The 15000-nt window shown below is 43.8% G+C and overlaps 1 protein-coding gene across 5 annotated transcripts in view; it reads left to right on the top strand.

The window, feature by feature from the left end:
• Positions 1-15000, top strand: part of nck1b (NCK adaptor protein 1b) — a 67147-nt gene that overhangs the window by 24257 nt on the left and 27890 nt on the right. For 3 of the 5 annotated variants that reach the window (XM_063206451.1, XM_063206453.1, XM_063206452.1), the window contains exons 2-3: positions 780-835; positions 3480-3723. In XM_063206451.1, coding sequence (XP_063062521.1) covers positions 3498-3723 — 226 coding nt within the window. In that variant the 5' untranslated portion in view covers positions 780-835; positions 3480-3497. Of the gene's footprint in view, positions 1-779; positions 836-3479; positions 3724-4016; positions 4072-9960; positions 10310-15000 lie in introns of those variants that run through there. The other 2 variants (XM_063206455.1, XM_063206454.1) reach the window with 2 other exon arrangements.

The raw sequence follows: 15000 nt of genomic DNA, 5'->3' as shown, positions 1-15000 counted from the left end.
AACAGACGTCTCTGGTCTGTAACTGCTGGTGCCTGGTGTCACATTCCCTGTGTGGCTGTGGACAGCACATCTGTTAGCAGACTGGGATATCACTGTGTGCATCTACTATGTCCGTGCGCCGCGGTCGCTACGCTAGTGTTCTTGGCTGTGTGCGTGCATGAGTTTGTTCACTAGCAGACTGGGCTGTCACTTTGTGCAATCTACTATGTCCGCGCGGTCACTAGTATTCTTGGCTGTGTGTGCGTACGTGCATGTCTGTGTTCACTAGCAGGCTTGGCTATCCCTGTGTGCATCTAATGTGTCCGAGCGGTCACTAGCATTCTTGGTTATCTCTGTGTATACCTAGTGCAGTGCGTGCGTGTGTGTGTAAGTGCGTGCGATATTCTCCTTTAAGTTAAGATCTCAGAATCTCCTTGAGTCCATTTTGTTATTGTCGTGAAGATGGGTACACAGTGTTTACCACTAAACAAGTAGCATTGTCTTGTGCTACATCCAAAAAGAGTCAGGCCAGCCAGGCTAGTGCAAGTGTCGTGTGTACCCCCACTGACATGTATTTGTTTGTGTGACTGTTGATGAGTATGTGGTGCTGCGACACATAATAGTCTATGTATGGGAAACATGGACGCACAGATTTATCCATATAATTCTTATATTGGACAATATAGCGTATTATTAATGAATGGCGGTATACAGCATTCTTGTTTGGTTTGAACAGCTAGATGTTTGCTGTGCCTGGCCAGGTGATCGTTTCTAACGGTTTGTTTGCATTTTCCCCTCAGGTTCCTGTCAACGCCACCAGTGGGACTTGTGAGCTTCCAGCTTTAATGCGGTGCAGGTAATACCTCTGGGGTGGATTTCTCGAAACCAAAGTTGCTTTCTACATTAGCTACTGTGTTTGTTACCTTCGCCGAGACAAAGTCGGGCGAAGGTTATGTTTTGACCGCTGTGTATTTATTTTATTTATTTATTTATGTATTTATTTATTTATTTATTTATTTGTTAATATGTTTGTTTGTTTGTTTGTTTGTACTTCGTATAACTCAGACAGAACTGAGCCGATTTTTATGAAATTTGGTGGGATGATTGGTCATGACCCAAGGAACAATCGATTAGTTTTTGGGAGTGATTGGGTCAAAGGTCAAAGGTCAAGGTCAAGGTCAAAAACGTAAATTGAGCCGATTTTTATGAAATTTAGTGGGATGATTGGTCATGACCCAAGGAGCAATCGATTACTTTTTGGGAGTGATTGGGTCAAAGGTCAAAGGTCAAGGTCAAGGTCACGAAAAGGTCAAAAACGTAAATTGAGCCGATTTTTATGAAATTTAGTGGGATGATTGGTCATGACTCAAGGAACAATCGATTACTTTTTGGGAGTGATTGGGTCAAAGGTCAAGGTCACGAAAAGGTCAAAAATGTAAATTGAGACGATTTTTATGAAATTTAGTGGGATGATTGGTCATGACCCAAGGAACAATCGATTACTTTTTGGGAGTGATTGGGTCAAAGGTCAAGGTCAAGGTCACGAAAAGGTCAAAAACGTTTTTCTTTGCCAAGCACTATATGCCAGAACAACGTGTGCATGCGGAATTGAATAAGAGGTCAAGACTGGGCCAAATATGTAATATTACGATATTCCGGTCCGATTTAAATGAAACTAACACCAAAATTTGGAGAATGTTACGCCCCACAGTCAAAAGATGGCCAGAAAAAAATAAGTGGCGTAGGCAAAGGTTTGCGCTCTACCGAGTGCCCATTCTAGTTTTCAATGCATTTTCCCATTGGCAACTATCAAAGTTGCTAACAGGCTAACAACTTGTCTTTTGAGAAACTCACCCCTGTTTTGTTATCCGCTTCATCCTTAGCTAGCTTAGCAAAGCTTTGTCACATAAAGTCTGTCTGTCAGCGACTGGCATTTTTCATTAAGTTTTTTTTTTCCTTCTAAATTTAAAATGCAAATCTTGTTTGAATTGGTAAGTGTCCATTTGATTTTATATTTATTGACATCCACTTGTTTTTCAGAGGGTGACACAGGTCTGTCATCCAGAATGAAGACAACCTGATTTTTAAAAAATATATATTTTTTAGGGGCTTTTATGCCTTTATTCGATAGGACAGTCTGAGATGGTGACAGGAAGCGAGTGGGACGGAGAGACTGGGTGGGATCGGGAAATGACCCCGGCCGGATTCGAACCGGGGTCCACGTGGGCATGCAAGCCCAAATGTGAGACAACCTGATTTAGGAGAAACACAGAGACAGACACACACACACATAGCACACACACATAGCACACACACATAGCACACACACACAGACACACACACAGACACACACACAGACACACACACAGACACAGACACACAGACACACAGACACACAGACACACAGACACACAGACACACAGACACACAGACACACACACACACACACACACACACACACACACACACACACACACACACACACGCGCACGCTTTGTCGAATAAGCCTGAAATGTAAACACTGCGACAGTCGACTCTGCAGTTGGTTGCGGCTGTTGGGAGGACACCTGCCTGCCAAGTGTGAAGGCGGTTACACTAGTGGTTGTAGAATAGAGAAAGGTTGCAGTGCAATACTAGCTATGGAGAAACTAGAAACAGAGACATTGTAGTGTAGCTAGATGTTGCAGTGAGTGCACTACTAGATACAGAGAAACAAAGACATTGTAGAGTAGAGAAAGGTTGCAGTGCAATACTAGCTACGGAGAAACAAAGACATTGTAGAGTAGAGAGATATTGCACTGCAATACTAGCTACGGAGAAACAAAGACATGCTAGAGTACAGAGATATTGCAGTGCACTACTACTAGCCAGAGAGAAACAGACATTGTAGAGTATTGGTAGATAGATGTTGCAGTGCACCACTAGCTACAGAGAAACAAAGAGCTTTTCTTCTTCTTATCTTGTCTCTTGCTACGGAATAGCATCCTGCCGTTATCCATGGTGGTAGGTAAACTTTGCTTATTGTTGTTCAGGGATAAAATGTATTGATAATTTCTAGAAAAGAAAAGATTGTCACAACACAAGTGATTTTGTTTGAGGTGTCAAGATAAAGCAAAGGGGTTAGAATGAGCAATGCAAGGAGATGCGGCTTTTGTTTGTGAGTTTCGGTAATCAGTCGTCTTTGGCATCATCAGTTCCAAAGAGTCCGAGTCCGAGTCCGAGTCCGATTCCGAGTCCGAGTCCGCTTTATATTACCACGGACGAGGTGATCGTGGTGGCCAAGTTTGACTACGTGTGTGTCTGTGTCTGTGTCTGTGTCTGTGTGTGTGTGTTACTCCTCTCCTCTGTCTACTGTGCAGTACCAGGTGCATCCCAAGATGATGGACGAGGTGATCGTGGTGGCCAAGTTTGACTACATGGCCGTGTGTGTGTCTGTACGTGTTATACATGTCTGTGTGTGTGAATGTGTGTGTTAATCCTCTCCTCTGTCTACGGTGCAGTACCAGGTGGATCGCAAGATGACGGACGAGGTGATCGTGGTGGCCAAGTTTGACTACATGGCGCAGCAGGATCAGGAGCTGGACATCAAGAAGAACGAGCGGCTCTGGCTGCTGGACGACTCCAAGTCCTGGTGGCGCGTCCGCAACGCCACCAACAAGACCGGCTTCGTGCCCTCCAACTACGTGGAGCGCAAGAACAGCGCCAGGAAAGCCTCCATCGTCAAGAACCTTAAAGACACACTAGGTAAGGCTGTGAATCTGAATGCAGTATGCGCGCGCACACACACACACACACACACACACACACACACACACACACACACACACACACACACACACACACACACACACACACACACACACACGACCAACTACTTGGAGCGCAAGAACAGCGCCTGGAAAGCCTCCATCGTCAAGAACCTTAAAGACACACTAGCTAGTTAAGGCTGTGAATCTGAATACAGTATGCACGTGCACACGCACACAAACGCGCACACACACACACACACACACACACACACGACCAACTATGTGGAGCGCAAGAACAGTGCCCGGAAAGCCTCCATCGTCAAGAACCTTAAAGACACACTAGGTACAAGTTGCGAGGGGTGAGTGGTGGTATGTTTGGTGTGTTTGGTGTGTGTATGTGTATATATGTGTGTGTGTGTGTGTGTGTGTTATTTTCTCTCCCGTTTGTCTTTGTGTCTCTCATTCGCTTCCTGTCTTCTCACTTGCTTGTACTCACACACACTTGCTTTCGCTCTCCCTCTCGCTTTCTTGCTCTCTTGCTCGCGCTCTCTCTCTCTGTCTCTCTCTCTCTCTCTCTCTCTCTCTCTCTCTCTCTCTCTCTCTCTCTCTCTCTCTCGCCCTCTTTCACACCTTTAACCTCTGAGAAATGGCCATCCAGCCTCTGAAAGTCAGCAACTTGTTTTGAACGATGTGATTATCCCAATGAGCGCGCAGTCTACAGCCAATTACTGAATGTACTTCACTATCAAAATGGCAGTAGCTTTATGTACTAATCTGAGAGGCGTAAGGGGCGTAAGGGGTATGCTATGATGATAAGGGTGACTGGAATAGGCCTAGTTGAGAGAAGTGTCAAGTCAAGTCAATTGTATTTAATTGACAAAAATCCATGTAGCAAGGTTGGCACAGAAGTTTGAAATTGCGTTTTTCTAGTCTCCAAACTAGAGAGTTGAACTAAACATATAAGCACACGCACGCACGCACGCACGCACGCACGCACGCACGCACGCACGCACGCACACACGCACACACACACACACACACACACACACACACACACACACACACACACACACACACACACACACACACACACACACACACAATGTGCAGTGTATGTAATGTGTTGAATAATGAAATAGGGTGCCAGTAATTTCTGCATACTTAAGTTTTATGTTGGACATTAATTTAACATTTCACAAGCGTGATATATTTGGAAAATTGAATAGTTGTGGAACATGAATGTGTGTGTGTGTGTGTGTGTGTTTCAAAGTTGGTTTGACAACAAGTGTTTTTTTTTTTTGCATGTGAAATGAATGTCCAATATAAAACTGACTTAACGCAAGTTGACGATGAGGATAAAGTCTAGAACAGTGATTCTCAAAGTGTGGTCCGCGACAGAGCTCAGGTGGTCCGCGAGGGGATTTCTACTTTTCCAAGACTAGCTAGGAGTAGGCTATATTTGTAACATAATTACAAAACTAAACATAGCTGAAGTATTATTTTAACCACAAAAATGCAGTCTTGTAATGTGAATATATTGCATCGAAATGAGCAGTGTCAAATAAGCACCCCTCAACTGTCAATTCAGTTGACAGGTGGTCCCTGAACAATTTTAGGGGGGGCAAAGTGGTCCTCGGCCTGAAAAAGTTTGAGAAACACTGGTCTAGAACAAAGGACACAAGTATGAAGATGTGACCTACACACCCCTGTCTGTATGAGTGGGCAGGCAGAAGGGATAGATGGCTCGCATTTTATTTTTAAGAATGAGGAGTTCGCACACTTGGAGTCCTTTTTGTTGTGTTTTATGTTTTCATGGCAGGATAATGTTTCGACCTCAACAGGTTTCTTCAGATTCTCTACCACTCGCATTTTATTTTTCCCCCCTCTGAAGCCGGGTCCTCCTCTGCCACTAACCCTCCAAAGTTCTTATATTTCAGCAAGCTGTTCAGTGCTAGCACCCCCCTCCATTACGATTTGCAATCGATTTGATATTGATATCAAATATCCTACTGCGCTTTGCACCCAGTTGGTCCCTGAAAGCAGGCCTCAGGCAGACAGCTGTTCGGAGACCAGTCTTTCGGCAAATTACCGCACTCTCAAGTGTAGTGTAAAATCCTCGTCCTTTTATATACTTTTGTAAGAAGTTTTGGATAACTTGTAAGGTTGTTTGAAAATGGCGTACTCGTGTTGTGGTAAACATGCAAGTGTAATGATATCAGCCTTTCCCTTTGGGAAGTGGCCTTGTGCAGAAATGTCTCCGACACTTATGTTACTGTATAATGTAATGGCGTTGTGGTTATTAGCCCGTCTGCGAAGTCTAATATAAGCTTAATTTAATGGTCTTGTGGTAAAATAACACCGCGCTGTCTTGCTGTGCAGAGAGCGTCTGCATTTACAGCTGGAAAAAATAACCACAACCAGAGATCACACAGGAAAGGTCTTTTCTCAGTAAGAGGCCGTCTCTTCCTCTCGCGTGTATCAGTCGCTCTCTTGACATACACTGACGCACGCTGACGACTGTCAGACTTCAAAGAACCATAGACACAGAGGTGTGCGTGTTGGTAAGCTGCCTCTGAGACGTCTTATTCTGGTGCATAGAAATAATACATTTACTTGTATTAGTTCTATGATTCTGGTGAGCTGGTTCCCCTTCAGTCGCCCGGAGAGGAGTGCTTTCAGGTAAAATGATTCAGATGTTCTGTATTTATTTATAATGTTTCGTTGTTCAATGTACTATTGTAAATAGCTACTCATGAAACACCACACCATTGGTTTCATCTAGGTGTAGTGTACTGCCTGGTTAAAAAAAAACGGCTCAAAAACATGACTTTGTCTCATGTTTGAGCATTTAATGTTTACCTTTCAAATGATTTAATAATTTTGCCAAATTATACAAAGTTTATTAATTCTGTTTTTATTGTGTCATGCTCTCGTTTCCTGATACACCAGGAAGTTCTTGTTTCAAAATGTTAGCTGTCTAGTACATCACATGAATCCCTAATTTTGCCAAATTAGTGATTTTACGTCAGATACTTGAATTCGCAGGGTTCGTTTGCATACTTGCTCCAACTTTAAGTTTAATAATAGTAGCGAGAAAACTAGACTTGACCTCTGTAGTTTAGACTAAAACTTTACGCCACACTTTGAAAGAAAGTGATTGTCGTTTTTTTGTTCGACTTTGCACGGTCTCAGTGCTGCAGCACAGGAGGGCAGGCCCTGTTGCTGGAGGTTCACTGTACCTGCCTCTCGCTTGCCTGAGAGCCGCCGACTGATAACCACAGGAAACAAGGGCTGCAGAAGCGAACACAGAGGGACTGTGCAACATGCTGCTGTGAAATGACCTCGTTTCCATATGAGTATATCTATAGTAGGTGTGTGTGTGTGTGTGTGTGTTAGGAAGGAATTAAGTTTTACTGAAGACCCTGTCCCCTCTGGCCCAGTGTAATCTGGACCATTCAGAAAAGTTTTTAAATCGTAGTAGTAAGTTAGACCAACTTTGATTAGTCTGTGTTTAAAGGAACATGGTTACTTGTTTATCAGCCGGCTGAGGAGGGAGAACGTGTGAAACTCGATGCCAACGCGTTGACCCATATGCTCCCGCCTTGAAATGTCCGGAAGGCGGCCATCTTGGAAGCGTTGGCCTCCAAAAGTTGAGAATTTCATGAAACCTTTATAAAAAAAAATTTGACACACACAAGAGTTGGTCAGTATCCTTCCTGCCTGTCAATAGCTAACAGGCGAACAAAGATCTGTGACAGACATACGAGTCGGCTTCTATGACAGGATGTGTCGGACGGGTCAATCAAAAGCAGAACTGGGGTCTTGAAAAAGAAAATGGCGAAATATAGCCTAGTAAACTAGCCCCACCCGCCAGCGGCCAAAATTATTTTTTGCCTGTGAGTGGGTCTAGCCTCTTACAATTCCCCAATGCCCTGAATCTGGCGGATCAATCACAACGCAGGAGACTTGTTTTGATTTATTTGGAATCTTTGGATGAAGAGCAGACAGGGTTTTGAAAGAGTGGTGACAAAGCTTTGGCCAATAGGCTCAGACACAGTTTGACATCAACAATCTCTCGATGGGTCATTCATCGGGGCCAGACTAAATTACACATTATAGCTCACATTTAGTTTCCTGGTGAACCAGAAGCTATGTGTTGACGCCCAGGGGGCTGGGCTACACAAACCTTCTGGTACACCTGTGATTCGCTCTCCTCCTCCGTTTACGAAATAAACGGGGCAGCACGACGAATCAGGATCGTAGGGAGGGATTTCAGTGGGTATGACGTTTATCGAACGCAACTCCCTCCCCCAGGGTAGTTCGGCTGTGCCCGCCCCCTCCCTGAATCACAACAGTAATGGCGGCGTGCGAGGAGTTATCATGCGTCGGGATGGAAGCAGTGATTTCAGCTGTGTTATCCAAAATACCTCAAGTTGATTTTCTAAAGGATGTTGTTCTGTTTTGGTTCCCGACCTGGCAGCGCTTACGTGACAACACGTCCTACGTCACAAAGCTTCAACGTGAGTGGTCGAAGTGTCATGTCATTCATATGAGGTTGCTCCAACCGCGTGCAAGCATCTTTTGACTAAACCCCGCCTGCGGAGAGGCGTGAAAGGGCAGTGTACCAGTAGCCTGTTACTTACAGGCTACTGGTTCACCAGGAAACACATTTAGTCTGGTTTATCAGGCTAGGCGAGATGGGGAGATCACTGAAGAAAAATGAATGAAATGAAACCTTCAGCAGAAAATTCTGAAAGGCACCTTAAAGTCAACCAGAGCAAATACCAAGCACCAACATCTTTAAGCTGAAACCTTATATTATGCCATGCTTAAATCTGTGGCGTATGAATATATTTTTTATTTAACAGGGTAATTTATTATTGCAGTTAAAATACAAAAAAAGGCTTAGTATGGTGTTGCAGAATTTCAATACAGAACTAAAGCGTTGCTTGGACCTGGCAGTGTCCAACCTAGTATTAAGTATTTACTGTATACTTATTCAAACAGGTTTTCTTCAAAGGTGTTTTCTTCAGGAATTAGGCCCAGACCTGGTGACCTGTTGTCTGATGCTGTTTTTTCTGCAACTGGGTGATTTGACATGGAATGAGTGACCCAGATTCAACAAAAGATGAGCATATAGGCTCGGGCCTGAGGGGTGTACTAGGGTCAGAGAGGCCCTGCGTGCAGCTTTGTGTGGTTGCGTGATTAGGCCTTGGTGCTTGCAGATATACAGCTATGGCTGTAACAATACACCCAATTCATGATTCCGAATTCGGTACACCCCGCTAAAGTATATATTTTTTACTTTTATTAATTTGCTATTTTCCACATTTGCCAACATTTCTGATAGTATTTCTTGTGGGTTCCTTACATGTTGTATTGATGTCCTCCCTGTACTTACTGACTTTTGGATGAATTTCCCAGCCTTGTTTGTGATGGTACAAGCATGAAGTCCATTGTGTTCACTTGGGGTAGTATGGTCTTTCAACATGGGGGTTGTAGGTTCGAATCCCACCCGACCTCTCCCTACAGGTCCATCTATGGCCGAAGTGCCCCTGACCAAGGCACCTAACCCCACATTGCCCCAGGGACTGCGAACCAATACCCTGATAAACAGCAACTTAAAGTAAATGTTACTGTGCGGAGTGAATTGGGGTGGAGGCCATGGTAACTGTTACCGTGTGGAGTGGAGTGGAGTGGGGTGGAGGCCATGGTCACTGTTACCGTGTGGAGTGGAGTGGAGTGGGGTGGAGGCCATGGTAACTGTTACCTTGTCGAGTGGAGTGGATTGAGGTGGAGGCCATGGTAACTGTTGCCGTGTGGAGTGGAGTGGAGTGGGGTGGAGGCCATGGTAACTGTTACCGTGTGGAGTGGAGTGGAGTGGGGTGGAGGCCATGGTAACTGTTACCGTGTGGATTGGGGTGGAGGCCATGGTAACTGTTGCCGTGGGCCAGAGCGTATGCTGCAACCCATGACTGCGCTCCGCTGGTTGCTCTCTGATTGGGAGCTGGATGAGTTTCCATAAAAGTGGAACTTCACAGCGGCGCAGAGAGTACGCACATAAAGTGTGTCGATTCCATTCCCTTTTGAAAACCAGAATAGCCTAATGACCCAATTTTTCCTCTGAATTCCAACCCAGAATGTATGTTACGGTGTGTGTGTGTGTGTGTGTGTGTGTGTGTGTGTGTGTGTGTGTGTGTGTGTGTGTGTGTACTGTGTATGTGTAGCAGGAGTGGGTGGGTTTTAAAGGGGGGGCCCCTGGCCTCCAGTGTGTGAAGTAGCCTCCGGATTGGTCAGGGTGTGGTCACATGGTGTTTGGAGCACTGTGGGCTGGGAGGCGGCGAGATTCCTCAGCCAGCTCGGCAGGCAGGCAAGCAGGCAGACAGCGAGGCCAGTGGGAGTTGCACATGGACTAAGCAGCAGGCAGCGCAACACAAGAGGGGAAGGGCAGGGAAGAGAAGACTGAGAGAGAGAGGGAAGTCGGGGAGCAGCCTAGCTAGCCGGCGGGCGGAAAGAGAGGGAGAGAGAGAGGGAGAGAGGCGAAAAAATGGATATGGCTAATCTCTTCAAGCACTTTTTCCGTGAGTCTCTATTCTCCAATCCTCATATTTTCTCCTCTCAAACGCTGTGAAACTGTGAACTTTTTCCTCTCCTCTGGAATGTGGTCTTTTTTCCCCTCTTTTTTTTCTCCTCTGTTTCGTCTCTCGTTCTCTCTTTCTTTTTTTCCAACGCCTGAATCAATGCTGAGTGGTTATTTCCTGAAGTTTGTGTGTGTGTGTTTTTTTTTTTCCTTCACAGTTTTTCTCTAACTAGAAAAAAAGGCTATTTTTGTCTTGGTTTGTTGGCGGATTTGTTTTTGAAGCAGATTTGTGGAATTCATGGTTTTGTGTGAGGAAGTTGGCTGTGAAAAAAAGTCTTCACAGCTTTGTGGAGTGTCTGCTTGCTCTGTGTGTGTGTGTGTGTGTGTGTGTGTGTGTGTGTGTGTGTGTGTGTGTGTGTGTGTGTGTGTGTGTGTGTGTGTGTGTGAAACAGGGCGGGTGGCACTTCAGAATCTCCTGTTGAAGCCTGTAATTCTCTCTCTCTCTCTCTCTCTCTCTCTCTCTCTCTCTCTCTCTCTCTCTCTCTCTCTCTCGCTCTCTCTCTCTCTCTCCAAAAAGACTAGCAGGGTGTCAATTTTGGCAAATACCCTCCTTTGCCTCTATGTCTGTTTATAGTAGACGCGTTTCTTCTTCCTCCGTTCAGAAGGGCTAAATGACACCCTCCTGTCCTCTCACCCCTCTATCAACGGCCTTGGAATGGCCATGAAAGGCTTTTTGAGACATTTAAGATTTTCTTTTACTTCAGACATGTAAAAGTTTGACCGACAGTCGACAAATGTCGGTGAAAGATAAAAAAAACTCTTACATGTCTAAAGTAAAAGATGTAAAAGAAAAACTCTAAGTGTTACTACAACAGTTAGACATGGTGAACGTCATACATCTAAGGCTTCAGACATTTAGACAAAAAAGGGGTGTTCATGTATGTCGGCTCATTTTTAAAAAGTTGTGAAATCAGCAGCACTTGGCAAGTTATTCAGTGGTCTGACTGTAACTTGTAGGAAGTTTGAGATTATTCTCTTTGCCAAGCCAACGTGAAAAGTTGTGTTTTTTGAGTGTCCTCTGAAATCAAACTCAACTCTAGAGTGTAGTGACTGTAGAGTCTTAATACCGAACATCTTTGACAAAGCTGCATATGAGTGCTCTGTTCAATCTGCAGGGTTCCCACTGGTCATAGCCAGGCCGTGCCCTGCTAGTGACGCAACACCTTCAGCGTTGCCTCTAGTCAGGCCAGGAGCAAAACAATCGTTTCTGAGCTCCAGGAAAAATGGGAACTCCTCCCACTTTGTCGGGAAGCAAACAACCAGTAGCAAACAAAATGAGGCGGGTTAACCATGCCGTTTGGGAAATTTGGATTATTATTCTCTTGGTCAGACCATGTATCGAAGAGATTTGAAAGTCGATGATAGTCAGGCTACGCTGGTCATGGAATTCCTGGAATATCATGGAAATGCAATGGAGGTGTTGTACAGTCAGGGAATATCATGGAATTTTGTTCACATTATGATGTTTTTGTCTTTTTTCTAAAATATTTCCCACAACATTCCAGAATGCGAAAATCGCAAGAAACTTTTCAATTCAGGCAAACATGCCCGTTAAATGCAGAACAGGAAATTCTGTTATATGGTGAGGGAAAGACATGGAATTTTGTCTGACATGGAGTGGAAACCCTCCAGATTTCGGACCAGCACATACCCACTGACTATCAGACATCTTAACCTGCTAACTTTCCACTCCCTATGCACTTAACATTTGATGCGCTTTAACACACAGGGTAATCTGTAATTTAATTGCTGTCCAATGACTGTTGGGACCCTTTCTGTTTATTGTTATGTCTACCCATATTTATATTTACTGTATGTGCCTTGTTCTTGTGTGTCTTGTCAGTTTTATGTATTTGATGTTGGGGATGCACCACGAAAAATTCCTGTCAACTATGTTGACATGGCAATAAACTTCTTAAACTTGAACTTGAAAGTGAAAACTGTATACATGGGTGGCCTGTAATAGCCATAGCTACAACGGGGTTTCCCTCTTCACTTTATACTCAAGGGCAGCAGCCACCATGACAACAAACACTTACCACCTTGACGAGGTTGTTAGAAAAAGATAAAGGTTTCATTTTCTGTTTGCAATTTAAGTTGATTCACGAACTTTTGAGTGTAGCCTTTCCAGTCATGGTGACTTGTTACTGGTGCTGGCTAACACTCAAGGCACCTTGGCTAACACATTTTCTGCCGAAACCGCAGAATAACTGTATTTGAGCGTTTGTAAGAACCAAAGCGTGTTGAGAAGTTTGAAGAGGAGTTCATTTTCATTGCAATCTGTCAGATCTGATGTCTTTGACCAAACTTCACGAGGTTTCACTTCAACCAAAGTGAGAACCGTGAAAACGGCTATGAATGGGCTTGTACCGGCCCTAGCTAACTGTATGTAAGTGTTGAGCAACATATGGGTTTGTTATAACCAAAGCGTGTTGTGAAGTTTGAAGAGGAGTTCATTTCATTGCAATCTGTCAGATCTAATGGTCTTTGGTTGAAGTGAACACTCGTGCAGTTTGGTAAAAGTGGAAACTGTCAAAACGGGTATGAATGGGCTTGTAACGTCTTGTAGCTAACTGTATATAAGCGTTGAGCAACATATGGGTTTGTAAGAGAACCAAAACGTGTTGGGGAGTTTGAAGAGGAATTCATTTTAATTGCAATCTGTCAGATCTAATGACTTTGACCAAACTGCACGAGTGTTCACTTCGACCAAAGTGAAAACTGTGAAAACGGCTATGAATGGGCTTGTAACGTCTTGTAGCTAACTGTATAAGCGTTGAGCAACATATGGGTTTGTAAGAACCAAAACGTGTTGGGGAGTTTGAAGAAGAGTTCATTTCATTGTCGTCTCTGTAAGAGCTTGAGCACATGGCTGCTGGTGTTGTCTCCGTCAGGGCTCGGAGGCAGTCAGGCTGTGGCCATGCATGGGTCACCGCTCCTTCCTGTCGAACACTGCAGCCATTGTCATCTCCCATTTTATTATTTTTTAAAAGCATAGTGCTGACATTGATTAAGAATTCTGATTGTTATCAGGGGACAAAAATAAAAAAATAAAAGATTAAAGCGAGGAGACATGGATGGATAAACATTTTGTACTAGTATGCAGAGCAGACATATTTTTCATATGAATAATGTAATTAATATTTCTATGAGGTTAATGTTCTTGTCCTTATCAGCATGTGTTGAGTAATGTGGGGGTTGTCTGTGCAGCTGGGGAGCTTGTTGGAACAGATGACTGTGATGGAAACCAAGGGTTTCAATCAGAGTAGTGAGTAATGGGCAAGCTAGCACACACAGGTGTACAGGTATGTTCACTTTCGTCAGCCAAATTCATTGTACTATTCAGCTGTGCTGTAATGTGCCCATGTTGTAAATCGCTTGTGATGTTGCATATTCATCTGATGCCCAATGTTTTTCTTCTGGCTACTTGGGCTGTAGCGATACACTTGACTTGATTTTGACCTATTTTGACACGTCACTATTTTTGACCTATGGTTTGATACACCCCACAAATATGTAAATGTATTGTTTTGATGATCGTTTATAGGTAGAATAGCTTACAAAAGGCAACTTTTTTTTTTTTTTTTACGTTTAAAAATGATAATGGCATTGACATGAAGCTTGGAAGTACGATCATCATGTGGTTATTCTGGACCGAAGGATAACAGAACTTTAAAGGTCGTATCACAATACTACCTTCTTGCATCACAATACAGTATCGTGACTGCCTAGCACGATTTCTCGGTTTTATACAGTATCGTTACAGGCCTACTGGCTACTGTACTTCACAAGTAACAGACGTGCTTTGGCAAAGCTGTTGTACATTTTACTGAATCACATCCACGGGGACCCTGGTTCAAGTCCGGCCGGGGTCATTTCCCGATCCTCCCCTGTCTCTCTGTCCCATTCACTTCCTGTCACCATCTTCAACTGTCCTGTCAAGTAAAGGCATAAAACCTCCTAAAAAAAAATATATATATATATATAAAAAAAAGACGTCATCGATCATAATAGACTAATGAATCCTGCACTATGCAGACTAATGCTTGTAATTAAAGTGTTGGCATATCTGACAATGTCTACGTTTACATGAGACATTTAATTCAGAATTGACTCACTTCAATTCTGAATAAAGGTTAATTCCGCTTTGTAAACGTCATGTAAACACCTCACAATTTGGAATTAAATAAAAGATCAAAGTAAACTGGATAGAACTATTTAATTCTGAATTATTAATTTGGAATTACAAAATGTCATGTTAAAGTAGCCAGTGTTGTATTGGTCCATGCGAAAGCATGTACTCTTAAAACGAGGGCCCAGTGTCTGCTAGTTGTCTTTGGTCTGGATGCGAACAGTTCCTACTGTACCGTTCATGTGTTTGCGTGTGTGCACATGTAAATGTGTGCATGGTGCCTCTCTCTCTATTTGCCCCTCCCCCACTCATCCCCCCCTCTTTCTCTCCTCTCTCTCTCTCTCTCTCTCTCTCTCTCTCTCTCTCTCTCTCTCTCTCTCTCTCTCTCTCTCTCTCTCTCTCTCTCTCTCTCTCTCTCTCTCTCTCTCTCTCTCTCTCTCTCAGTATATGTAAGAGAGATGGATGTTTGGAAAGTCAAAGGGAAAACAGTTGGCGACGAG

The sequence above is a fragment of the Engraulis encrasicolus genome, chromosome 9 (genome assembly GCF_034702125.1).
Source record: "Engraulis encrasicolus isolate BLACKSEA-1 chromosome 9, IST_EnEncr_1.0, whole genome shotgun sequence".
NCBI lineage: Eukaryota > Metazoa > Chordata > Actinopteri > Clupeiformes > Engraulidae > Engraulis > Engraulis encrasicolus.
This window is presented reverse-complemented; position numbering and strand designations above follow the sequence as displayed.